This window comes from Eutrema salsugineum, unplaced genomic scaffold, assembly GCF_000478725.1.
Source record: "Eutrema salsugineum unplaced genomic scaffold, Eutsalg1_0 scaffold_10, whole genome shotgun sequence".
Classification (NCBI taxonomy): domain Eukaryota; kingdom Viridiplantae; phylum Streptophyta; class Magnoliopsida; order Brassicales; family Brassicaceae; genus Eutrema; species Eutrema salsugineum.
Window position 1 is genome coordinate 10,692,708 of NW_006256908.1, and position 26,670 is coordinate 10,719,377.

Consider the following 26,670-nt stretch of genomic DNA (forward strand, 5'->3'; position numbering starts at 1 on the left):
TTATTCATTTCTGAGTTTATCGAAATGATCCCTTATCGTTTGGACAGTAAGAGCCGGATTACTCTCCACAAACGACAGGAACTTACTCGAGAATGCAATCTCTTCCATGTTTGATGAGATAAACTCAGAGACAGCACCTTCGAGGATCTCGTCTGAGTGAATCTCTGCAAGGTCAAGGACGTCGAATGCACTTGATGAGTCAATGGAATCGATGATCTGGCTTCTGCAGGTAGCTTGGAGGTATGGAATCTCGTATTTCTCTGCAGCTAGGTAGAGACTATGGACGTGCTGCACCAGTTTTGTATCCGGAAGCGAACCATTGTACATGAACTCAAGAAACGTCTCAAGCTCACCCTTTGTCATCTCTGAAAGAGTGATTGTCTCTTTCGACGAAGCTTTGCGATCATCAGCTTCCAATATGTTCCTAAACACCTTCGATCTTGCAGCCTAATATATCATATAAATATCTCATGAAAGTTAGATGAAGTAACACGCACAATACATACGCAATTCTTAAAATTAATAAGAAAAGAAAAGAAAATACCAAAATAAGTTTGTGGGCAGGGATTGCATCGGTTTGGTCCCCTGCTTTGAGCCATACATCGACGTGCCTTTGTTCTTTAAATGCCTCCATAAGTCCCCCAAAGAAATCCATCTTGTTTCCAGTTTCTTTCGTCATACTCTAAAATACCCCCAAAAAAACATCTTTTAGCACAATGCATCCCTTTAAACAGAGTAAAATGTGATTTCACAGATCCTTAAATGCAAGTCTCTACTTTGCACTAGCTTAGCAGTGATGGAATCTAATTTATTCATCTTTCTAATGGATCCAAACCACTAAAAAAAGTCATAAGAATAGTCTACTCGTGCATTCGGACTGAATATTTTTCATAACTCAAAATCTACCAAAAACAAATTGAAGATAGATTCCTTATTGCAAATCAAGAAGTTTAACAGATATATATATATGAAAGACGGAAGTAGAAGCGAATTCCAATACTAAACTTTAATTATCAGATCATCCCTTTACCTCACCCACACTTGTGTTCTTAAAGGCAACGGGGAATTTTCTGAAATCTAACCCATAAAAAAAAGCGAACGGAAGAACCTTCCGGGTCAAAGTGATTCAATAATATGTTAAACGAGAATCAATGAAATTTACTATTTTTCATAACATAAGGAGCAGTAAGGTATTATATTCTATTAGCTGGCGAGATGATAACTTTCAACAATATATAAGACCATGTACATTAGTAATTCCACTATGAAAGGTTTATTAGAATAGAATATTAATATTTTTTAAAAATAAAATTGAAAATGTGATATTTTTTGGTCCCCAAACCTTTCTCACTTTTTTGCCCAATCCCTTGCTGCCACCTTACAATGATACTATATCGTGAGGTTTGTCCTAAAGATACCGTTTCATTAAAAATGCTTCATTTTTCTATTTTTTAATTGAATTTTACCTATGATTCTGGGCTTGATATCCAACATGATACCCTGCTGTATATGCCCTAATATACTGAGGACAAAGGCTGCAAAAACTCTATTATTTAAAGGGTACTTAGAAACATAGGAAGAGAGATAGGACAATGAAAACAGGGTTTGTAGAATAGAACTTTTTAAAATATTAAATAAATAACAGAGAAAAAGCTCATCACGATAAACAAAAACAAAGGAAAATCTGAAAAACAAGGAAGAAAGGAGAGTCATGAGACGATGTACAAAGAGATTTGAGTTCATGGAGACAGGTTTGCGATTGATTTGGAGGAGACGAACGCCGCCGCCGTGTCAGAAGAATTTGAGAAAGGTTTAAACTTAGAAATATGAAAGTAAATGTGAAAAGTAAAAATAAACCCTATATACAGTATATACGGGTTTCAGCATTGGACCGGGGTTAGGCGGTCCGGCCGACCGGTACGGTCTACGTCTAAAAACCCTAATATATACTGCATATATGTTTGGAACTTGGAAGGTTCTCTTGAACCGCCACTCGCTGGTGTTTGCTCTAATTTGAGGATTTCAGCATTGGACCGGGACTGATTAGTGGCCAAGTCACGGGTTAGGTGGTCCGACCGTCCGGTCCGGTCCAGGTCTGAAAACCAAAATAGAAAGCGGATTTCAAAAGAATATTTCAGAAAATTTATCCTCTAACGCAACAAAAAATTTATCAGATAATTATTTTCAACAGATTTCTTGCAAGTCAAGGAATCTGACATACGAAACTAACGCAACAGAGAATTATTTTCAAAGCTGAATATTACAGAATTGTTTAGGGATTTTAATCGACTCAAAGATGTTGCAATAGAATTACGAAACTTCTAGGGATTTATTATTACAAGTTATTCTCAAGACAAGTTTTCATGATAGTTCCTATATTGGTTTTTGTTTAATGAGGGACGATCATATATGATTGATGATAGTTCAAAAAAAACAAATAAATAAATGAGGGACGATCATATATGATTGATGATGGATCATGTATGCATCCATTAAAGATTATAACTTGAGAAACAACAATCTTTTCGGTACATCGATCGTTGAAATGTTCGAATCTTGTAAATGAATAAATATGCGAAATCTTAATTTGTGTAATTAGCATTCGGGAATCTATGCCGTTTTCCTTACTTCTATCATTGACGGGCACTGACTCCGCCTATCAAGAAAACTAATTAAACTATTTAAATCATAAAAGGATTCAACGTGTGGTTTCAGCTATTCGGATTTATGTTTCTGATGTTTTTAGCTTTTTGATTTTCATTGATATTACCTCGAATATATGTGGATATATATATTCTTTTATGTATTTAATTAGTACATTACAATTAGATTATTGAACCAAATAAAACAACTTACAAACACTTCCTTTTTCGAATTGCATACTTCACCATTATACGTTTTGTATCTATCTGCAAGTCGTAACATACAAAAAGACGTAATAGATTAAGAAATATGGATATGCATTTGGATCAGTATATAATAAAAGAGACTATTTTTTATGGTGGAGCTTAGTAATTAAAAATAATTAATCATCAATTAGTAGATAAATACGTTGGCTAGTAATAGTAGGTAGTTCCATGCTGGCTATAAAACAAATTGTAAATAAAAAGTCAATCATTAAGATATTCGTAATTCATACAGAGTTCATTCCCTTTGGTCGAGATGACTTTTTTAGTACCAAAATAATTGAGATACCCTTCAAACCATAAATATAAATGAGTCGATTCATGTCTCAGGTGATAACGTATTCATCGTTGACAAAAGAAAAATAATAACGTATTTATCATCAAATATTTTATCAGATTAGTCCCTTTTTTATTTTTGGTAAAAGCGTTAATATACTCTTCAGAAGGATTAGTTATGATTCTATGATTAGCGTCAAACCACATACAAGCTGCGGCATGTTAGTCTGACTTGGGGAGCCTCTATATTAAAAAATTAACGCACGTCTTCTTAAACGCAATTAAACATCTCTAACTAATCACAATTCAGTCAAACCATTTTCAATCTTTAATGGGGCGGTTCCAATAGTAATATTCTCATGCCCATTAGCCATTACGATATTTTGAGAATCTTGAATAATGGGAACATTGTTAAAAGTAAAACAGACTCGTAGAAAGTTCTACTAAAAAATAAATTATGTAAACAAACGAATTTGGATAGGATTTAATATTTCGGAAAGGGATTCATTTGTTGAAAATATGTTGGATGTATCAAATGTGGTTAGTTTAATAATATATTAAAAATAAAAGTGTGAAAAGTAACACTTTTGCTAGATTATACGATTATCTTTGACAAGACTAATTTTCAGATATTTTACAGATTCATCCAAAACGGCATGACCATTAAGAAGTCAGCTACGATGAAAATCAGGATATTTAGAAATTTAAAATGATCAATTATCAGATACCGTAACATTTTTCATATGTGTAACTCTTTGTTGATGAATTATACAGTAGATACAGATTTGGTTATATATTCAAATAAGATTTAAAGTCCGTGAACAAAGGTTTTAACATAATAATAGCCAATCATGCTTATTTTTTGCCGACACATACTATTGCATCAATCGCGCTTATTGGGACCAATATAACAACATCAAAGACTAAATCACGGATCGCAAAAATAATTCTTTCCTGTTTGATATAAGATTGCCAAAATAATTGGTATGTGATGCAACAAAATTTAACTGCATTGTTTAAGTTTGAGTTTAATTACTCAGACGACATTAATTATGAGCTTATTTACGAAGCCCATGATTACCAATTGAGTATAGTTTAGCTAACGAAGCAATGTTCAGCGTCTAAAAACGGTCATTTAGACAGAATTTGAGTACATCGCTTTGAGGAAATATAGCATATTAGGTAGGATACATATTATATATAAATAAATGTATAAAAAACAATTTGAGTGCATTGTTTCGATTGCTACTAAGATCCTAGTTTCTGTAAAGAAAACGATGAAGTGATAGTGGATCGCCAATAGGCGTGCAATGAGACGAAGAATAAGTAAAAATAAAATCTTTAATGGTGAATTATGTTAGATGAATAACCAAATTGGTCGATGAGCGAGCGTAGGACGTAATTAAAATAAGGGAAGAAAACCAAAAAGGAACTCTTATAAATGAAATAAAGTCAAAACTAAATGTTATACAAGTCAACGTAGGGAGAGTTCATCATCAATTATTTATTTTCAAAAGTAAAAAAAAAAAAAGTGGTAAAAATTAGAATTTATCCTTCTCTAATTAAGCGTTAGGACTCAACACAAGATTCTCGTAGGAGTCAACGGCGCTTGACGGAACGGCGACCATTACTTTAACGGCGTCACTTCGTTCAGGAACCGGAAGCAACAAACAGTAGCGGTCGCAGCATACCGATCCCACGTGAACCGGTTTTCCCAAACCGAAATCAAGCCGCTCTAAACCGAGGCGTGACCACTGGGACAGTATCAAGACTCCGACCGAGTCAGGACTCGCTTTCGCCTTGCTCACAGCTTCAACCACCGATCTGACGTAATCGTCACCGACTCGTTCCTTGGCTTGTTTCACGAGCATCGTCGCGTGGCTTAATCCTTTCTCCGTCAAGTCTTTCACGGTGGTTTGCGCGCATCCGACGACGAAGGCGTTCCCGTAGAACCCACTGGGTAGACTCGGTTTGACTCGGTCTCGAATGTTGATGCTGAACAAAAGCTTGAGGATTTGATTCGATGGCAAGTTCAGTGATCTCGCCCAGCTCCTCCATACATGTGCAGAGAGCACCTCGAACGATGTGTGTTTCGAATTGGACTCACCGAGTCGACTCGCGAGTTTCTTGAGCTCGGTGAGTTTCTGTCTCTCGAAGACGACCGAGGTCGGAACGAGTCGCTCGGCGTTGAATCGGTTGACGAATCCGCAGAGATCGGGAACTCGATTGAACTCGGGGTGGCTCAACGAGTCACGCACCGGAGACGGATTAAGCAATTGACGATCCCAAAGGTGTTTCCTTTTTAACTCAGTCTGACTCAGTGAGTCTCTAGATAACTCGGCGAACAAGGTGAGAAACTCGGCGCTTCCGATCCCATCGGAGACGCAGTGGTTAACACCGACGGCTAAAGTGGCGCCACCGTCTCTGAGCCAAGTGAGCTGGACGACGAGAGGAGGGGCACCAGCGAGGACATCGATGACGTTGAGGGAGAGAAGCTTTCTCCAGCTGTTCACGTGCCGAGGAGCTTTCTGAAAATCAAGGCACGTGAGGTGGTCAGAGATGGCTTCAAGAAACAGAGCACCTTGGCCACGGCAATTGACCTCTAGACTTCCGCCGCCGCCACCGCCGCCGCCACCGCCGCCGCCGTCGGGTCTCTCACGGACACGGCCGGAGAATGGGAAGTAAGGAACGAGGGCGCGAGAAAGTGCGGATTTGAGACGATCAGAGAGAGAATCCGAGTCGGAAAAGGGTGGGAAAACGAGGAGGTATTCGATGGTGAATCGGAGGAAAAGCTGAGAATCTAAGGCGGAGAGAGACAGAACAGAAGAAGGTGTTTGGTCGGAAGGAGTAATAACTGTGGCTTCTTTCACATGAACCAAGGATCCCATAACTTTTTCTATGATGCTCTGTTTATTTTCTCTGAAATTAAACAAGGTGGGTCTCTGCGATGTGTATCACTTATATATATACACGCATATAATATAGAAAGTATAAATATATGCTATTTTTTGTTACAGATGTATGCACTTGTGTATATTCATTCAATCACGTAGAGAGAGAAGTCTGGCGACAAGTAGGGTAATTTGGTAATTTGGGTGTTTCTTTTTCGACATGGTATGTCTTGTGTGTTGTATCGTGCATATGTACTCTTGTGTGTACGTGTTCCCTTAATGTGTTCTCATTGATTTCGAATTTTAAGGTCGTTGATCCGTTTGGTCTGAAAATTTTACATGTTCTTGGACATGTACACAGTCAATTTAGAGCATAGGGGATAACCATCTTCCATATGTTTATACCTTTACGACTTAAAAATTACTATTTATGGATTGGAAAGATTTCGACGAATATTTGGTTAATTTGAGATATTTGGTCTATCATGGATACTATTTATTTGGTGGATGATCGATCACGCATATTTATTATACATTCTTTAAGAATACCTATATCGACCATTTGAATTTCATCATCCACACGACAATCCACTAAGGCCATACATAAACATATACCTAGCTACACTATCCACAATTCCACATATCACATATATTTTCGTCTATGTAAATGCGTACAGTTTATATGGCTGTCCCCAAAACTGATTATTATACATGCGAAAGCATATGAATTCCAGATGATCATACACAAAACTATTAATAGAATAAGAATTGGAGACAAAAATGTCACTAATTAAGCCTATTTTCTCAGTTTTCTTAAGTATTAGTAGTAAATTATTTATTTTCCACTTTTTTCTATTCTGAATGCTTTGAGTTGATGTGTTACGGTGTGAAATGAAAGACTAAAATTGATTGATAATTAAAGTAAGAAAATATTTTGTTTTTTGCATCCATGTTAACAATATGTGCAAGTAACATTCATCAATTTATAAGAATTAGTCCTTTCAGGCTTTGACACATACCTGTATCAATCTTAATTTTTTTTTTACACATTTCACACACATTATTTTCTTAGAAAAATATACTAATATGTTCTTATTTAATACACGAATAATCCAAAATCATTTAAATACAAAATTTTACTAGGTTTGAGTAAAAGATACATTTGAAATTAGTTCGAAAGTCGCATTAAAAATGTGAAACAGCCATTTCCTTTAAAAAATAATTTAACTCTAAAACAATGCTTTTTATATGTTTGAGGGAATATGATTTATATTAATTACCATTAAATTACTAGCATACAATTTAAGGTGTGACAAATTTATTACCTTGAGACTGAACCGCGTATTGAAACTGGTAAACATTTACCTATGAAACCAATAACTATCATAACGGCCGGTTTAACCTAATGGTCCGTGTAGCCCAATTCAAGCACACAAAACAGTCGACAAAAATATCCTAAAGGCAAGAGAACAAAAGTACGGGAGTTATTCGGCTAAATTCGACTCCATGAACAAATTAGAATTTAGAGTTGTAAGGGTTTTCAAAAGGAAAAAAATGTCTATAATTAACCTAGAAAACATTTCACCTTTCTTGCTTAGAAGTATTTGGATGTATTTTAAGGGAAATAATAAATGAGAATAAAGATGGTTGTGGTGGCGGTTTACAGTATGATGTGCCTTGTTGTTTGGGCGTTGGCGCATGTGTCTCAAACAGTGAAAGATTTGGTGCCAAGATTCTCATGGAATAACTTTTTTGGACAAAGACAAAAATATACTCATGGAATATTAAACGAAATATATACCAAGCCATATCTAGGGTCTAAGCAAAATTAAACTAGAGATATATATCACAATTTATTTCCTTCTTTTTTCTAATTGTAGTCATCTTATAGTAGTATTTACTATCGGGACTAACATTTGTAATTTGAAAACAACATACAATAATTATTGATGAGTGGAGATTTTGACTCATTCTAACTTGTGTTTACTGATTGTTTTAGGAGTTTTTGGAGTCTTTTCAGGAAGTTTCAGGTGACTTAGAGGCCTTATCAAAGGATTGGAGTGTTTAGGAGGCATTGGAGCAAAAAGAGATGAATTTGAGCAATAAGGAGCTATTTCACACGTTTTTGGAGAAATCATCCGCGGAGCACCTGCTCCCGGTTTGGACCCTTCGTGGAGCACCTGCTCCAGACGGGAGAAAAATAAGGAAAACATCTTTACCTAATCTCAAGCCGCGTGAAAGGAATAAAAGGAGTCCAAGCTGCCTATCTTTTCTACTACGCTTCTTTTTACAATTTCCTGAACCATAGAGTTTTTACTTGTAAGCTTTTGGGAGAAGAAATCTGCTACACTTTGAGAAGAATTCTGAACCCTATTATCTCTTCTGCGATTTTAATCTATGAATTTCTTTTCATCTGTTGCTGTGTTTCTTTTCTCCATGTCTGAGTAGATCTCTTAGCTAGATTAAAGTGTTCAAAGGATTTCATGAGTTAAGGGATTAGATGCAAATAGGGCTTGATATCTATTGTCTTCATTATTGTTAGACTTAATGCTTAGGTTTAATTGATCACTCAATCTGCGATTTTAGGTTAATCTATTCATCAAAAGTGTAATAGGTTGCTAGAATAAACATTGGTGAGCGATTTGTCCTTAGCCAACGACAGTTGAAGTTAAGGCAAATCGTGAACAGATCAAACCTGCTAGCTAATGCTTGTCTGCAATTTTCTAAGTTTAAACGACAGTTTAGGATTTAGGTTGTTAGACAAAGTTATCGAGATCACGACAGTGGATCGATAAGCTTTTCTGTTTGAGTTCGAGACTTGTGTTACACTTGTGCCCTGAATAGTCATCTGGTTCTTATCTCTGAAATTCCTGCGAATTGCTTTGGTCTAGTGCTTGTTTTAATTTGAATTTAAATCGTTGTTTGCCATTCTGTTTACTTTTTAGTTTTCAAAACAAACCATCTTTCGTCTTAGCTTTAATTCAATCCTCACAAAGTCATAGAGTAACACTGGTCCTCTGGATTCCGAATCCTTTATATTACAACTATATCACTGTTCTATTGCAGTAGAAACTAGGTGTACATCCAGTGAGAATCAATTATTATAAATCTTTAAACATTACTAGGACTTAATTTCGCAACCCAAAAATATTTGAAGTCAACTATTGAATGGATTTACTATTTCTTTTTTGGTTTGTCAAGAAAATTGTTCAATAATAGTTAATTTCAAGTGGTGTTTACAATATTGACTTTCACTACAAGAAAACATCTTGTATTCCTACGAGAATTTTGACGAAATATTTGGTAGGAAATTTTCATGACTAATTTTCTATGCAATTTTGACGAAAAATAAAAGTGATGAGAAATTGGTAAGAAATTTCCTACCAAATATTTTGTCAAAATTTCATAGGATATTTCCTACCAATAACCTATCACGCGGTCAAAATTTGAAAGTATTTCGTAGGAAATTTCCTACCAATTTTTGACGAAAAATTATGTATAAGAATATCGTAGGAATTTGGTAGGAAAATTTCAAAATTTGTCCCACATCGATGATCTGAGATAATTTACATGAGGAATCTGCTCTATAAATAAGACATTCATCTTCCTTTTAATTAATTGTTTTTTTCTATATATAATATCTCTATATATAGTATCTCTATATATAGTAATAATTGAATTAATAATTAATTCATCTTTTAGTTTAAATTTAATTTAATTTTTAATTTTAAAAATATAATTTTTTTTTTACAAAATCTGGCAAATGGTAGGAAAATGGTAGGAATATTTGAAATTGGAAATAATGAAACTGAAGGAAGATGAAAGTAATTTGGTAGGTACTTTCCTACGAATATCCTACCGCGAAAATTTTCCTACCAAAATTTTCGTAGGAAATTTCCTACGATTTTTCTACCTTTTAAAATTTCCGACGACATAGAACTTACAAAAATATTTAGTAGGAAATTGGTAGGAAAAACCGGTTTCCTACGATTTTCTGATGAAATATATGGTCGGAATATGTGATGTTTTCTTGTAGTGTTTTAAGTTTTAAAGTAAATTTTGTTCCCATATAGCTACTATGAAAAAAAAAATATATAGATATGTCTTTCTCTCTTTGTCATGAGCCAGTCATGGGTTATATACCGGAAGATCATCAATTACTTGTAATTTTCAAATGGTTACCATTCGAATCAATATATAAATAAATCATATGTGCACTTTAAACTGAGATCATATGTATAGATAAGTCAAAAGCAATGCCACTTTTTTTCTTTAAATTTCCTTGAATCACTGTAGTGGTCTTGTCAATTCTTCCATGGACCCATAAATATTTAACGTGGTCACTCGTATAGTATATATGATCTACTTTTCTTTTAAGTCATTTTTTTTTTCTTTCAGCTTCTTTTTTCAATGATGATAGAACAGTGTACTTCGGCCCTACAAATATTACCTCTTCTTATCAATAATCCAAAGTGTGATGAGTAGAGTCGAAGATTTAAGGATCGATTAAATCTCAATACGACGGAGTTTCTAATAAGAAAGTAAATGAATTGAAATCACATATCGATTGGTGATGTATATGTGTAATATACATTATAATGTGCGAAGATTATTTGCAAGAAATTATGTCTTATCATCCACAAAAATAATTAAGATGGTGGAATACATTTCACATTCCCATTAAATAAAAGATCAAAGAAGATGATTCGGTAATCCAAATAAATGGGTTTTGAATTGCTTTGATTCTGTTTATGAAAAGAAATAATGAAGATTTGGGAAGATTTTGTATCAAGAAAAAAAAAAGGTGAGAAGATTGCTTTATGGGGAACAAACTAAAAGGGTGACTTGATATGGTATGCACATGTTACGGTGGTCATGTTTTTTTTTTTTTTTTTTTTTTTTTTTTTTTTTTTTTGAAGGGGGGACACTCAAGGAATCTAGAGTAAGTCATCTACGATCTTTGGTCGTATATATTAGAGTAGATGCATGCTGAAAAGTGAAAGGCAGTATACTTTCCATATAATATAGTCTTGTTCGTGTCGGTGACACCAAGGACACGTTATTTAACAATGAGAAGCGACGCTGAATGATGAAAATGAGAGAGAAAATAAAGGTAAAATTTGTGTTATATGCCGTTGTCGTGTCGCTCGTATTTTCTGAGTTGCTATTTCTTTCAACACGTCGTCGCTCTTCGTCTTCCACTTCCTGATGTATATATACTTTCATAAGCTAACATACCGCAAGAACTATCGCAACAACCATGCATTTGCAACAGTTTAAAAGATCGACGTTTGCAACAACCATGCATGTAATCGATCCATAAATACTATCGCAACAACCATGCATTTGCAACCGTTTAAAGATTTGTAAATTAAAACTTTTAAACATCAATTAACTCCACTCTTTAGTATTTGAAACCCATTCTCAATTTAGCAAAAATAAAAAACCATTCTCATTGAAGAACCGAGCATTGATGAAAGTCTTTAGTCAAGAAAGAAAAGCAATTTCTCAAAGTTCACATAGGCACCTATAGGCACATATATATATATATATATAACAGTCTTCTGGAGAATATTAACTAAATTCAAATTACATCTTTATAGCTACCACCAAGTATAAATACAAGAAACCATAAATGTAACAAAAAATGTCATAGATCATAGAGAGAATATAGGGTTGCTCCGATGACCAGAAGAAACAAAAACCGTTTTGATTTACTTGATAAAAGATCCAATTAATATGACGAAAATCGTTTGAAAATAAAGACAAAACCCTTGTCATTAAGTTATTATTTTTCATTTTCAATTGATCAGTACGTGATTTTCAAAAAGGCGTAGGCCAGCCAAGGGTAACAACAAATCATATTTTATTCGTCATATATATATATATATATATACATATATAGTAGTTTAACGTTATTTTTCGTTATTCGTAACACATAATATCTAGCTATTTTCTTAGTTTTCTTTTATGAAAATATAGAAAATAAATTGGGTGTACCCAAAGAAATACCTCATGCACATATTATCCATCCAACAAGAATGTGGTAGGCCCAGCTCTCGAGCACTGGGCAAGTAGCTACCATCCCTTCTCATAAAAATAGAGTAATACCCCGAATTCCGACATTTGTTTTCACAACTTGTTAAGTTTATATCTTGTATTATTCTCGCACATATATAAATCTTGTTTATTTATTTATTTTTATCATATTAAGTACTTCGTCAGTTCAGCTACATAGAATCTCTTTTTTCTCTTATCTTCCAATTATAAATTAGCAATTAACCAAAACGAAATATAGTGGCTTCTCACATGAATCTGATAAATACCATTCGATAGTGTCAATCTTTTACAATGATTATAAAATTTGAGTTATATACTGCTAAAATAATACTAGTGTATGGCAGTGGCGGAGCCACATGTAACAACATGGGGGCATTTGACCCCAACAAAAATTAAAAAATTGATGTATTTTAATAAGCTTTATGTTAATGTCCCCACTTATAAATTTGTATATACTCCTATTTGTCCCTAATGAATAAAATTTCTGCCTCCACTGTATGGTGCAGATTGATACTTCGTACATCTTACAAAATATCACTTCTGTTCATCTCGAGTTTCATGTGATTTTAATAAAACGATTCGATAATAAATTAATAAATTTATATTATGTTAAGTTTCATCTTACTTAATAAGCGAGCTTCTTAACACGTTCACGAGATGATGATTTTATTTATTTATTTAGAAATACCCTTATAAGAAATTTGTATAAACAAAATTACGTAAATCTATAATACTAAACTCGATCATTAAACGGAAATGACTAGATTACAGCTATTTGGTCATTTCGTAATTCCGTAATGACAAGATTACAGCTATATATATATGCGTTATTCCGTAACATTTACATAAGTTTTTCCTAACAAACATAAATTTTTTCATTATAGCCGAAGATAATGTAGCTAGAAAAAATGTTGGAAGGTAATGAATTATCGTATTCAACATGAAAATAACTACACTGTGCCGTTGTCATACATCATATGTGAAACAAAACTAGGCTGCTTTGAAAATGACCACAGAACCCTCATAGTCATATTTATATACACACTAACACACATATAAATCTTATATGTCTACACAAAATCGATTTATATATGTTTTACGTTGAGATACAAACAAGACATAGAGGAAGATTCGAGTGTTAGAATGTAAAGCCGGTCACCGGCCTCTTAATGATTTCGCGATCATAATTAATGCAAAGAGTGGTTGAAAAAAATGAAAAGTTGACTCTATAAAAGAGAAAATTTGTCCTTATGTTTGCCAAAGGCCCAGAGCTTTCATGTAGTCAACGATTGGTCGGCAGAGACATTTTCACTTGCATGGAGACAAACTTATAATTTTTTTTTGAACAAACAAACTTATAATTCGTAAATCTTTCATTACATTATTTCTACAGCATTTTTACCAACTACGTCAAATTTATAATATAATTTGGAATTTTCTGAGATGAAAAAGATCTTGAATACAAACAAGAAACAACTATTAATTATTCTTTGACAATAGCTAGCTAACCAAGTGAATTCGCAGTCTAGTGTAAAATCGGAAACAAAGATGGTTGGCGATTATTTTTTTGACTATTTGAACATGAAATTAATCAGATGTCGACCAGTCATAGTAGAAAAATCAATGTAATATTAGTGGAAGATGCCCACCAACTAAATTTTATAGTGAAAATGTCGAAAAGTACATACATTTTTTTATATAAAATGTTTGGGTGATATGCTTGTAGATCACGGACAAAATTTAGAAAATAATTAATATTGGTCAGCAGAATAATTATAAATTATAAAACTAAATAGCAAAACTTTAGAAAGTTATACTTTTAATCGAGGGATCATTTTAAAATAAATTGATGTATTCCCTTATAAGAAATACTGCACAGCCAATCCATTCACCCCTCTTGAATATTTTTTTTTCACCTATTCGACGATCTTGTTGTGTTATATATTTGAGAAGCTCGTTAATTTACTAATTCACATATGTTGCATCCTCGTATCACCTAACTGATGATTCGTTGGACAAGCTCCATTCAAAATTGATTTGGCTCATGCATGCTGACTGCCTTTTTGATGATGATCTCTATTAAAGATCACACACTAGATTTGTTATATGACCTCATTTCAAGAATGGAGAAACACATAATATTCGATTTTTTTTTTTAAATGTACATGGAAAGAAAGTTTTAAAACTACATGTATCATCCTTATCTTTACCATAAACTTAACAATTTTAAAACTAAACATGTTTGAGATGAAAAAACTTTAGGATGAATTATTGATAAGTAGATTTAATATCGTGTAAAACACAAAGAATATGTTTATGAAACCAGTTGATAATTAAACCTTAAATTTTGAAATAACAGAAGGATCAATGATCAGATAAAAATAGATCACACAAGCCGAAAATGAGCGTAGAGACTCGCAAAACTAAAATATGTATTTTAAAAGTTAGATAGTTAAAAAACATAATTGGGATTTGCTCTAGTTATTGCAGACGAGCGAACTAAATATACAATATGTAGTCTAAATTATTATAATTAGGATAACCTTAGATTGGATTAGATATGATTTGCATCTTTACCCCCAACATTTTATGTTATTTTTCTTGATGTGAGAAGCATTGTTTTCTTCTTCTTTTCATCACAACCCCTCTTTTCGTTATCTCCTTTCTCGACTTCTTTAATGCTATTTCAGCCATACCAAAATGATACCTCGCAAACAATTGAATCCAAGTCTTTTCACATAAAAAGAAGAAGAGATATTCTTTAAAGTGAATCTTATTCCCAAAATCATATCTTCGTTTTTTTGTGTGTTTTTGTTTGCTAGTGTACGTTGATCAAATTTACATATAATACTCTTCAGTATCATACAAACATATAATATAAATATATATCAGTAGGTTAGTTTTCTTCATCTGGGTGATGTTACTAACTATAAACTAAGATAAAATCAAGTTCGTGAACAAGCGAGTTTTCCCCGCGAGGAGTCATTTTTATAAGTTGTAATTCTAAATATATTGGTAGCCACGTTCTAAACTTTTGAAACATCAACTAGAGTTTGTAATCAAGTAAGGTGTTTAAAAAGATATTATCAATTTTGGTATCTCTTCATCCTTATTTGGTTTTATCATCCTTAGTTACCTAATTTTTCTCTAATGCTTTTTCTAAAGCAAAAAAAAATAGTATCCTAGGTTTATCATTTAAATTATCCTTTTGATTGCTACACTCAGACATCTATCAATAACCTAACAATAAAAAAAAAAGTAAAAAATATTTTTTCACCCATTTGATTGATATTCATGAGAAAGAGTGAAAGACACTGTTGCCTTCGGAAACATAAACGTGGATTACATCAATGGGCCAAACTTCTTATACTGGGCCAACAGTACCATCAGAAAACCCCAAAATAAAACCCATTTTTCGAATAATCGGTATGCTTGGCTTAAACTGAACCAATAAGAAAATTTGTGGAACTCAATGTCTCTTCTCCGGCGACGACTCGTGAAACAAACAGTTAATGCCGGAATATTCCTTCATATCCTCGATTGTTCTCCACCGTGAAGCCTCGTCCAGGTCGTCGCAGTACCACCGAATTCGAAAAACTCATATACGAAGCTGGCAGCTCCGGCGACTTCGAGACCGTACGGCATCTTCTAAACAGCCGCATAGTACACGGCTGTTTCAACACGAGCAATACTTTCAGGTTCCTCACCAACACCGCCTCTTACTCCTCCGCTCTCGAAGATCTCCGCCGCGTTCTGCCTCAGATCGACTCTGCATTTGTTGCATTATCAGATTTCTCTCTTATCTGTTTTGTGGAATTGATGGTTTCAGTTTGAAGCATTTCAGTGTAAATATGACTTTGGAAAAGTCTCAGTCATGGTGCAAGTTCAGTTGATTGTTGCAAATGACACCAAAAATATTGCGTCTTTTCAGTTTGGTAATGAGAGTGACAAACTAACAAGTTTGTTACTTTAGTTCAGCTATCCATTGTTCAACTAAACCGAGTGGAATAGTCATATAGGATCGGATTTGGGGACTTGTAGTAAGTAAACATTGAAATAAAGACATCCCAAATCAGATATAAGGGGCAAAGAGCTGAATCCAACTATACACCATCTACCATTAGGAGCCTGTCCCTAATAAAAGATGAAACAGAGAGAAGACGACTTATTTGTCTTCTTGAAATTCCGTTTCACATGAAAAGAAAAGAAAATGAAAAACTGACTTTTTTTTTTTTTGAAGGATACTGAAAATTGACTTATTTGCTGTGGAATGATATGATAACTGAATGCATCTCCGGAAGTATAGCTTTGCATTCACAAGGTGGATACGCGACAACGATGCCGATTATCTGTGAGATTTGAACTGATACGATCGTATAAATAATCAATCAATCATATGACGCGTTGAGTCATAGAAGATCGTCTCGATTTACGTGAGTGCAGATACTGAGACCACGCGTATCACGTACCTTCTCGGCCTTCTCGCCATGCTATTCCCACAAATGTCGGAATGATGGAGTTATTGGTTGACTAACTTATCCCACCACTTTTTTTTTTTTTTTCTTTCTTATTTTCTAATCGGATACATATCATGCCAAAACCTAAACTTATCATCGAAAGTCTATACAAAATCTGCTAAATATGTCATTTGAATTATCTACTGTGGCCACTAAAGAACCGACGCATTTTTCCATAGATGTTGGAATTTTAATCTTCTCCGTTTGTGTTAGTACCATCGTTTGGTCACAATCCGTTATGATTAAATCCGTATACATTATTATTCCATGTTGGTTGTATCTATGATTGAATTGGTTAGAGGCGTTTGGGTTACTACACACCGACAAATTGACATAAGTATATTTTCAAATTTATCGAAATTGACATTCCATAAGTAATTAGGGAATCGAGTTTTCCGATCCTCGCATAAATAGGTATCAGATAAAACAAAACAAAACGAAAATAACTGGTTACGTGGTTAATGGGCGCATTAAAGGCTATCATCGTCAGCTACATGACAGCACTTTGCACGCCATTTATGAGTGTCATCTTCAGTCCTATTCTATTCTTTATAGACTTAATGGGCAAATCCCATTCTGATTTTGCTATACTTTTATTTATACAGAACTTAAAGTGAGATTGATGTACTAATAGAAGAAAGTAAACGCATTCAATTGTTTATTTATGTCACCATCCATATTCCATCTACTGCTTTCGGCACATGCGTTTATGATATATGCATAGCATATGCTATTTAATTATAATTACTAATGACTTGAAATGCAACCAACATAGAGTTTATTAAGTTAGTCGATTCATATAACCTGCATAGACCTAGCTAGAGTTTTCTTTATTAAATCTGGATACTAAATGTTTCTTAACAACAACAACAAAAATCATTTGTAAAAAGTCCAAGCTTGATTCCTCAGTTTTCAGGATGAAACCATTCAACAAGTACTAAACCATCATATAGGTTAAAAGTTGTATATGTTTTGCCTAAACATCTTCATCTCAAGAAATATGCATATATATTGAGAAACCTTACACCGTATGGCGTGTGTTACTTGAATTTGTGAGAGCTAAAATAACTCTGATGATGGTATTTGTATACAATGATATCTCGAGTAAATACGTACCTTATATTTGAAAAATTTAAAGTATAAATCTAAGGTAAACCATTATAATATTGAACTACAAAAATAATAAATTAGACACGACAATCTTTGTGGGACTCGAAATGTTAATTTTAATAGATCTCTCATTATTAGAGAATGAATTTATTCATTGTTAAAGAAAAAAGGCTGTACATTATTCAATTTCATTTCCTCTTTGGACTGTTGGACACATGTGGTAATTGTATATATATTTTTGAAATTCTAACAAACTGGACAAATGTGTTTCTCTCTTTTTCATCATCCCACACTAAACCAAACCATGAACCCTAATCATCACAAACCAATCCTACTTGCATTCTTCACTCTTCTTCTCCTCCAACTTCAAAACCCTATCAATGCATCACCATCCCCACCAATAACGGCTCTTTACGCCTTCGGCGACTCCACGGTGGATTCCGGCAACAACAACTACATCCCAACTCTTTTCCGTAGCAACCATCCTCCCTACGGAAAATCCTTTCCGGCCAAACTCTCCACCGGACGATTCTCCGACGGAAAACTCGCCACCGACTTTTTAGCCTCCTCTCTAGGACTCAAATCCACTATACCAGCTTACCTCAACCCCACGGTCAAACCCGTTGACCTTTTGACTGGCGTTAGTTTTGCGTCGGCCGGAGGTGGTTTAGATGATCGCACGGCGATGTTGTCGTCGACTTTGGCCATGGACAAGCAATGGAGTTACTTCGAAGAGGCGGTTCGTAAGATGAAGAGTGTGGTTGGAGACTCGGAAACTAATCGGGTGATTAAGAATGCTTTGTTTGTGATTAGTGCGGGGACTAATGATATGATCTATAACGTTTACGATCATGCTCTTGGGAGATTCATCTCCGTTTCGGATTATCATGACTTTCTACTCAGCAAAGTCGAAGCTTTTGTCCAGGTTTAGCTACGTTCAACTTTTCAGTTCTTAATTCTCTTAGTATTATTTTTTGATTATTAAATCCCAAAGAAGAAAACCACGTTATATTAAAAAATTGTGTATATATTAAAAAATTGAATGTCCTACTCGTATGGATCCCACCCATTAAATTACTTGACTAAGACCTATACGGCTATACGCATTCTGCTAATCTAACAATATGATAAAATTTATTATTATTTTAGACAATTGTTTTATTATTTTTCCATTGTAGTATGTATTTTTCGTATTTTTTCAATATCTCACTTTCTATTTTACGTTAAAAATTAGAGGTTTATACTGTGAAAAGTACATCCAAATTTCAATAATAATTTTTAAGTTGAAATGTTATGAACTTGAAATGGGCCTTAGCCCAGAGTTTGTATTGTTATGAAGGCCTAGTATTTTTTGTTTCTTGAGATTTTGATCACTTAATCTTACAAATTATATACACGACGACGCAGTGAAGAGTCCAAATAACAGCTTTACAACATCTAAATATCTAACTTAATCTTACAAATGCTTAACAGAGACTACACGACGCAGGAGCACGAAGGATTGCAGTAGTAGGACTACCACCAATCGGATGCCTTCCGGTGCAAGTAACACTTGGCACCTTCACTTCTCTCCCTCTCCCTCGCATCTTCCGTCATCGGATCTGTTCGGAAAATCAGAACGCTGATTCTCGGCTTTACAATCAAAAGCTAAAGAATCTAAACTTCCGTCTCAATCAGAGGCTTCGAGGCTCCAAAGTTCTTCACCTAGACATCTACTCTCCATTAATGGACATGATCAAACATCCTCACAAATACGGTATCACTAATCAAGTTCTTTTTAACTACACAAAAATTTTGTTAAAAAGAGGCGTGATTATCAGAATTTGATGATTCGATATATACAAATTATTAATGCAGGATTGGAAGAAACGTTGAAAGGATGTTGCGGGACGGGGTTGCTTGAGGCAGGACCTCTATGCAAGCCATTGTCTCGGACTTGTGATGATGTTTCAAAATATTTGTTCTTTGATTCTGTGCATCCTTCGCAAAAGGCTTACTCTGTCATTGCTACTTTCGCCTTACAAAATGTGTTACCTCTCCTCTGATTTATTATTTTCTCTTATTTTATTTTTACCATTTGCAGTAAAATCTTTATGAAACGATTGCTAAATCAAAAATCAATGGAGTAGAAGTTTTACAGAATAATTATCACTATGAAATTTCCACGATGTCGAATATTAACTCAAAAAATTGATGTTACAAATATGTTTGACTTAACAATATAGAATATATATATATATATATATATATACTTGTCCAAATTATATGAAGGAACTGGAAAAATGATTTAACAAAGACACATGTAAGTAGACACAAAACAACAAAAACCTTCCATAGTTTTGATTCTCTGAAAAATTTGTAAATATTCTCAAATATAGAATTCGATATAGCCAAATCTTATTCAAGGCCCGAGATGATAAGAAAACGATTATATGCGAATATCAATTTATTTGTTGTCTATCGAGGAGATCAAGACACATCTCTTTGTCAAGTACATCTGTCTTCTTGTCTTTCTCTCCAAATTTCTCTTAAAGAAAGTCTTATGAGAGAATAATTTTTTTTTTTTTTTTGTAAAGAACTTTCGTTGTAATATTAAAAGAGAATTGTCAGAAACTGTATTAGAATAGTGGTACGAAATTAGAAATAGAAAGAAAAATTGACAAGTTTTGTAGACCAATTTATAATATTTGACACATTTTTACTGTATAGCGAATAGAGATGGACGATTGAGACACATGATATTGAATCTTCGTTCATAGATTATCTTGGTTCAATACTTTGGTCTCATTTGAGAATACCACACATTGATTATGGAACGATTTATTTAAAAGAGTGTACATGTCATTTGCAAAACCCAATTCTTTACCTTGTTAATTATAGTGGTTTATGTCAAACCATTAGATAGTGCAGACGTTAAATTCAACTTCTCGATCTATTATGTCAGCGTAGCTTTGGTGAACGCATGAAAGGTTCAACTCTTCATATATGCATATATCATCCACAGAAACGAATGAGGTCCTTGAAATTTGCTTTCTCTAATTGTGAAAGAGTTGTGATAATACTTAAGGGATAAAATTAATTATTCTGATGTAAAATATTGTGTTAGATCATAACTATAAAACAAAAACATATACGATTGCATATATAAGCTTCACTTATTTAGTGTTGTATAAAATTTCACTTTTCAGACAAGATCTCCTTTCTAACGTTAGGGAACAAAATAATGGCTTAGGATACTTGTTGTGTGAGAGTGAGTGAAAATGGGAACTACGCATACATATGCAACGTCTCACATCAAGACACAACAAAGACAACGTGCAATGTCTCGTAACTCTCAAAACTATATAGACTCGCTAATCTACTTCTTGGTTATTCAGAAGAAAACAAATCTCTACTCCAAACTCGAACACTATTTAAATATGCATAGAACACCTAGACAAAATTATGTGGAAAAAATACCAAAAAACATTAAAAAATGTCTCTATTATTACCTTAATTATGGGTCTTGTCACAAGTATGCAACGAATGATAAACAGTACAGAACCGTCTTTCATCAACAAGTACCTCAAGATCTCACTTAGAATATACGTATATATATGTTGTTATATATATTCACAGAGTGAGATCAAGGGGACTTGCCAAGACCGAAATCTCTCTTTTTATGATCATTATGATCTTCTTTCCTAGTAGTTCGATCGAGTTTTGATAAACTCGACGAAGATAATGAAAGAGACAAAACCTTGCTATCTTCATGATCATCATGTTCTTTTCTATCATCTTCTAACAAGCATCCTCCAAGGTTGTCGTGTATCCGAGGTACCTTAAGGGACAAGCTTAGATCCAAATCTTGGTCCACCTTATTGCAATCATCAGACAATACCAATCTTTTCCTCTTCAAAACATTCTCCGATACTTCTGCCACTCGAGGATTGTCCCTTTGATAAGAATTCAATGTCGTAGCATAATGATCTTGTGGTCTTGTTGCGGTCGAAGAATTTGGATTGGAGGAGAGGCTCTGTCCCCATGATTTGTTAAATGTTTTCATACCTTCAAGAAAAGTTCTCTGAATTTTCGGAAAAGCTTCAGCTACTCCATTGTTCTCATGAGCCGCTTCATGAGAATTGATTCGAAACGAAATAGTTTTGTTCTTATCATCAAGAATGCTATTGCTAACTCCATGAAATCTTTCTCCAGGCTGTGAGCCAAAAAATGTTTGTCTTGTTCTTGTATTGTCTCGAGCCGTTAAGCCTCTCCAAGGGCTACGGTAGATCTGTCGTCTATGGTCGGTCCACGAACCGCTACCGTATCTATGGAATACATTCCAAGTTATACCTCAAGTAATTATAACATATGGACTAGATATTAATAGCCGAAATTTTGTAAATACCCTAAGCTAGTAGAAGGCCTTTGATCAAAACTTTGTAGCATTGGAAGTTGGCTAAGGTTGTAAGTGTACCCAGCTCCTTCTCCAAACGAAAATCCTTGATCTCCTAAAGTTTTAAGAAAGAAAAAAAAAAGAATCATTATCTCTTCGAATTCAGTTGTACGATTTATGATCAGATTCCAAAGAAACCCTAACTTAAATCATAACGTAGTATTAGAAGTAGATATATTACCTTGATTCGGATCATCGGTCTTCTTGCTTCTGTACATCTAAGAAAACAAATAATGGTGGAAAATATGTTCAGCTGAATATCTAAATGATGTAATATATAAATATATAATATACGTATGTATTTTTGCAAAACCTGAAGATGGCTCTTGACATGGGCAATACTTAGCCCCTTGACGTTCATCAATTGAAGAACAAGCTTCGGTGTTGCTCCTGCTCCAACAAATTCGTTCAATGAAAACCCATTATAAATATCAACAAGAAAACCCTAGAAACTGTGGACTTCACATATGCAGTGATCTTGAATATTGATCCATATATATATAATTGAAACTTAACTATCTGGTCCACCCAATCTCTCCACAGCTTGAAGAAAACAAAGATGGAGCTCAGGTGTCCATCGCAGCCTTGGAGTCTTTGAGCGGTTGTACGGCCTCACAGATCCACCATTCTTCTTGATCTGATCATGATGATTATGATGATGGTGACTCCCACTCTCTTCCACATAGCTATTGCTAGATGGGCTCTGATCTCCTGATCTCTCTTCTTCATCTTCCTCTTCTTCTTCATCATCTTCTTCATCTTTGTCTTCTACTTTCTTGGTGGTTGCTTTGAAGTTGGTAGACGGACAAGTCTTGGAGTTTTCAGAATTTTGGCTGCTTGATCTCATCTTGGTCTCTAGCTATTTGGTTGTTTTTGTGGGTAGAAGCTGTTTGGTCTATCTTGGATTTCTTTAGACAGAGTTCAATCAAAGATCACACACTAACACATATATGTGTTAGGAATTTAAGGTGAAGACTTTTGAAGGTCTATGTGTATGACTTTTTGGATGCTTGTATCCATCATTCCTTTTTTTCTCTCTGTCTCTCTCTCCAACTAAATATATGTTGAAATATATGTATATGATGACAACGGATATTCTAAATTCTATTTTAATATATAGTTTCTCTTTAAAACAATGTTCTTTTCTTTCTGTAGTTTTTTACATCGTAGGGAAAGATAGATCTAGATTTACACCTCATGACAAAAAAATGGTACTTTTTCTACTATTAAACATTTGTAACTGTACCACTTCAGTCATAAAAGAATATCTTACAACTAAACTTTTAGAGATAATAATTATTAACTCAATTCCTTCAATTTTTGAATCTCGTGATATGGAAGTGGAAAGAAACTCAAAGAAAGTAGATAGAATTTGTCTAAATATTCATATTGTTTTCATTTCCATAGTTAAAATGTTTTTTCGTAAAATAGATAATCAACCTGTTGGTAGTACCGATTTTAGTGACTCAAATCTAGGAGTAAGATTAGGTTTATATGCTGTGAGGGTTCACGAATAACTTTATCGATCAAAATTAGTTGTCAATGAACTGAATGATCTATGTTTTTAATTGATTTAATACGTGTTCTTGTTTAGTTCGAACTAGCTTTTGCAATATAGGAAGAAAGGCAACATTAATGAGGCATACTCACTGATTAGATATATGAATCTTCTTCCATCGTTACAACTCATAAATTAAATTGGCTAAAAAGCAAAAAAAATAAATAAAAGGGGATAGTTAGGAGGATGGGCTCGTGACTTCAAACCCGAAGCTGTGAAACAGAAAAAGTAGAAACCCAAAAGCATAACTTCTTCTTTGTGTGTGTGAGATATAGAGAGAGAAAGAGAGAGCGCATAGAGAGAGGAATCAGACAGAAGTTAAAAGGTGCTTGGCTGGGCTGTCTTCACTGAGAGACACGAGAAGAAAATATTGCTACTTGTTTCTGTCACCAACGACAATCACGGGTTTGTCTCCATCTCCACTACTCTTACTATTTCACATTATCTATATTTATCTACACATGCGTCTCTGTCTCTATACATGCAAAATATGTACATCTCTCTTTTCCATTTATATCAATACAGATATATATATATATATATATACCACCCACTTAAATATATTTTTATTAAGACATCGAATATCACATTTTAAGCTCACATAATGTTCTCCCTATCAGAGATTGAACGTTAGATCTAAACTAGCATTGGTGCGTACAACCAATTCACAAAAGGTTTGGTCGAAGACTAAAATGATGTATCAATATGTGCAATTATTTGAGTTCTCTCCGATAATTGTATAATATATATTATTTGCTCTAACATAAGCAGGACAATTTTGCGTGTAAACGACCCGCAAGTACTGTGTTAATTTTTATGAATGGTAACCAGATATAATGTAGAAGTCATCGGTCAAATAAATTAGGTATATGGCATTTCTTTCTTTTCTGCAAATTCTTTTTCGAAGCCCACTGTCCAGTTCCAGCCGTAATTGTATCTTTCGTCGTTGTTATTAATTGTTGGGAAGAATAAAAAATGTTGTGTATTTTCAAAATTTTATATTTGTAGAAATAATTATTTATGTTAGAATGACGTTCTGCATATCTACCCTACAATCCTAGCTACTTCCATCCTCAGACGACAACCCATGATCAATTATATACGAACCAAGAAATACTAAATGCTAAGTAATACCAATTACGGCCTTAATTTAAAAAGTGTATATATAAACCGTTGAATATCACTTAAAAAAAACATCATAATACATCATTTATTTATTTATTTGTATTATTTATAACTGATACAAAAGAATTTTACATCATTTAAAAAAATGATTCTGAAAGTGGTGATGCAAATACTTTATATGAGTTCATTAATAACTGATGTAAATATTTAAAATATTTACATCAATTAGAATAATTGATATTAATATATGTCAATTGTTTTAAGTGATATTAAATTTTACATCAGTTATTATAAATGATATTAATATTTGTATCAATTATAAATAATTGATGTTAAAAAAACTATTTTGGTATAAATTTTAGTTTATTTTTAAAATTTATATAAAATCCCTTTTGTTTTTTTTATTAATATAAATATATTTTGTGAACTCTTATACAATAATTAACTAGAATTATTATTAAAAATATTTTTTTTTATGTCGAAGATTTTGGTTGAAGTTAATAAAATCATACGATTATTAACAATGATGAGTTTATTTTATAGAGGAACAATTCTCTCCTTTCAAGTTCTCCTAACCTATGTGGGACAGATAAGTTTTGACCAAATTAAATTAAATATATTAATTGTTTAATTCAGTTCTTTGTTGGCATCACTTTTTAATTGCTACAAAATTTGCATTATTTTATTCAAGTGATGCTAATATATACATCAATTATCTAATGATGTAAAATTTGGTTTTGTATCAATATTGTTCAAGTGATGTGATTTAAAATAAATTAGTATCAGTTTTATGCAATCGATGCCATATAAACTAATAATAACATCATTTGTATTAACTGATGTTAATACTGTATAATTTATGTCACTTGTAAATAAATGACTTTAATTAATATCAATTATTTTTCTGATATAATTTATTTGATGCTATCAACACTTTTTTTTGTAGTGATATTGACCACTACGTTCTCTCGACATACACATATACGAATAAATCAAATTCTAAGTGTTGACTAAAGTCATCGTGTTTTTGTATTGCTATTTGCTAATATTATGGAATCTCTTACCTTTTTCAATTTTCGGAACCTACAAGATTTTGCATGAGACTAATCTACTATAGAGTTAGAACTTAAGATCTGAGATTGTAGAAAGTAGAAACTATATAGTACACTAGACCAAAGAAAATTCCATTATTATACTATACAACTATACTTTTAATCAATAATGTGTGTGTCAAATACTGTATGTATATTAAATTAAACGATGTGTGAACGAAAAATATTTTAATGAGAAAGAATAAGTTGGGGGAGAGGTATAGAATAATAATAGGATTTGTTCGTATTATGCATGGGTTTGCATGCATAGCCACTGCAGCGAAGTAAATCAATCAGTATGGCCCAATTGTTTTGGTTTTGAAACCACAGTTGGATATTATATTATTCGTAGTTATTATCATATCATTTTTTGGCCTCACATTATTTATATTACCGTGAGGACAAAAGTCGCGTTGAAAATTTTTAATTATTAAAACGAATAAAGTTTGGACCTCGTCTCGGGACAGGGCAATTTCGTGGAATGTAGGTTGCTTGTGGAATTATAAAAACATGGGAATTCTGATGCGCCAATTATATAGATATATATTAAATTCGATGATCTTCATTCAAAAATTTGAGATGGAGTGCATAAGATTATTTCGAAAGATTTTGTTGTTTACAAATTTTTGATATTTCAGAATTCATCGGACGGTTGAATTTCGTAGAAAATACCAATGAAACCGTTGACAAAAAAAAGACCA

At 33.4% G+C, this 26,670-nt stretch overlaps 4 protein-coding genes across 4 annotated transcripts; 1 reads left to right on the top strand and 3 right to left on the bottom strand.

Moving 5' to 3' along the window:
* LOC18027508 (putative BTB/POZ domain-containing protein At2g40440) lies at positions 1-679 on the bottom strand. The gene is made up of 2 exons (XM_006411215.2): positions 545-679; positions 1-447 (listed from the first exon to the last, which is right to left on the bottom strand). The coding sequence occupies exons 1-2, from the start codon at positions 677-679 to the stop codon at positions 1-3; spliced, it is 582 nt and encodes a 193-aa protein (XP_006411278.2).
* Positions 680-4,622: 3,943 nt separating this feature from the next.
* On the bottom strand, positions 4,623-6,095 carry LOC18027509 (fatty alcohol:caffeoyl-CoA acyltransferase). Its single transcript, XM_006411216.2, has one exon. It carries the CDS (start codon positions 6,068-6,070, stop codon positions 4,745-4,747), a length of 1,326 nt encoding a protein of 441 aa, XP_006411279.1. The 5' UTR covers positions 6,071-6,095; the 3' UTR covers positions 4,623-4,744.
* Positions 6,096-18,052: 11,957 nt separating this feature from the next.
* On the top strand, positions 18,053-19,880 carry LOC18027510 (GDSL esterase/lipase At2g40250). The gene is made up of 3 exons (XM_006411217.2): positions 18,053-18,685; positions 19,234-19,516; positions 19,618-19,880. Exons 1-3 carry the CDS (start codon positions 18,065-18,067, stop codon positions 19,803-19,805), a joined length of 1,092 nt encoding a protein of 363 aa, XP_006411280.2. The 5' UTR covers positions 18,053-18,064; the 3' UTR covers positions 19,806-19,880.
* Positions 19,881-21,247: 1,367 nt separating this feature from the next.
* Positions 21,248-23,111, bottom strand: LOC18027511. Its single transcript, XM_006411218.2, has 5 exons — positions 22,712-23,111; positions 22,509-22,585; positions 22,377-22,413; positions 22,148-22,250; positions 21,248-22,067 (listed from the first exon to the last, which is right to left on the bottom strand). Exons 1-5 carry the CDS (start codon positions 23,040-23,042, stop codon positions 21,386-21,388), a joined length of 1,230 nt encoding a protein of 409 aa, XP_006411281.1. The 5' UTR covers positions 23,043-23,111; the 3' UTR covers positions 21,248-21,385.
* Positions 23,112-26,670: the final 3,559 nt, after the last annotated feature.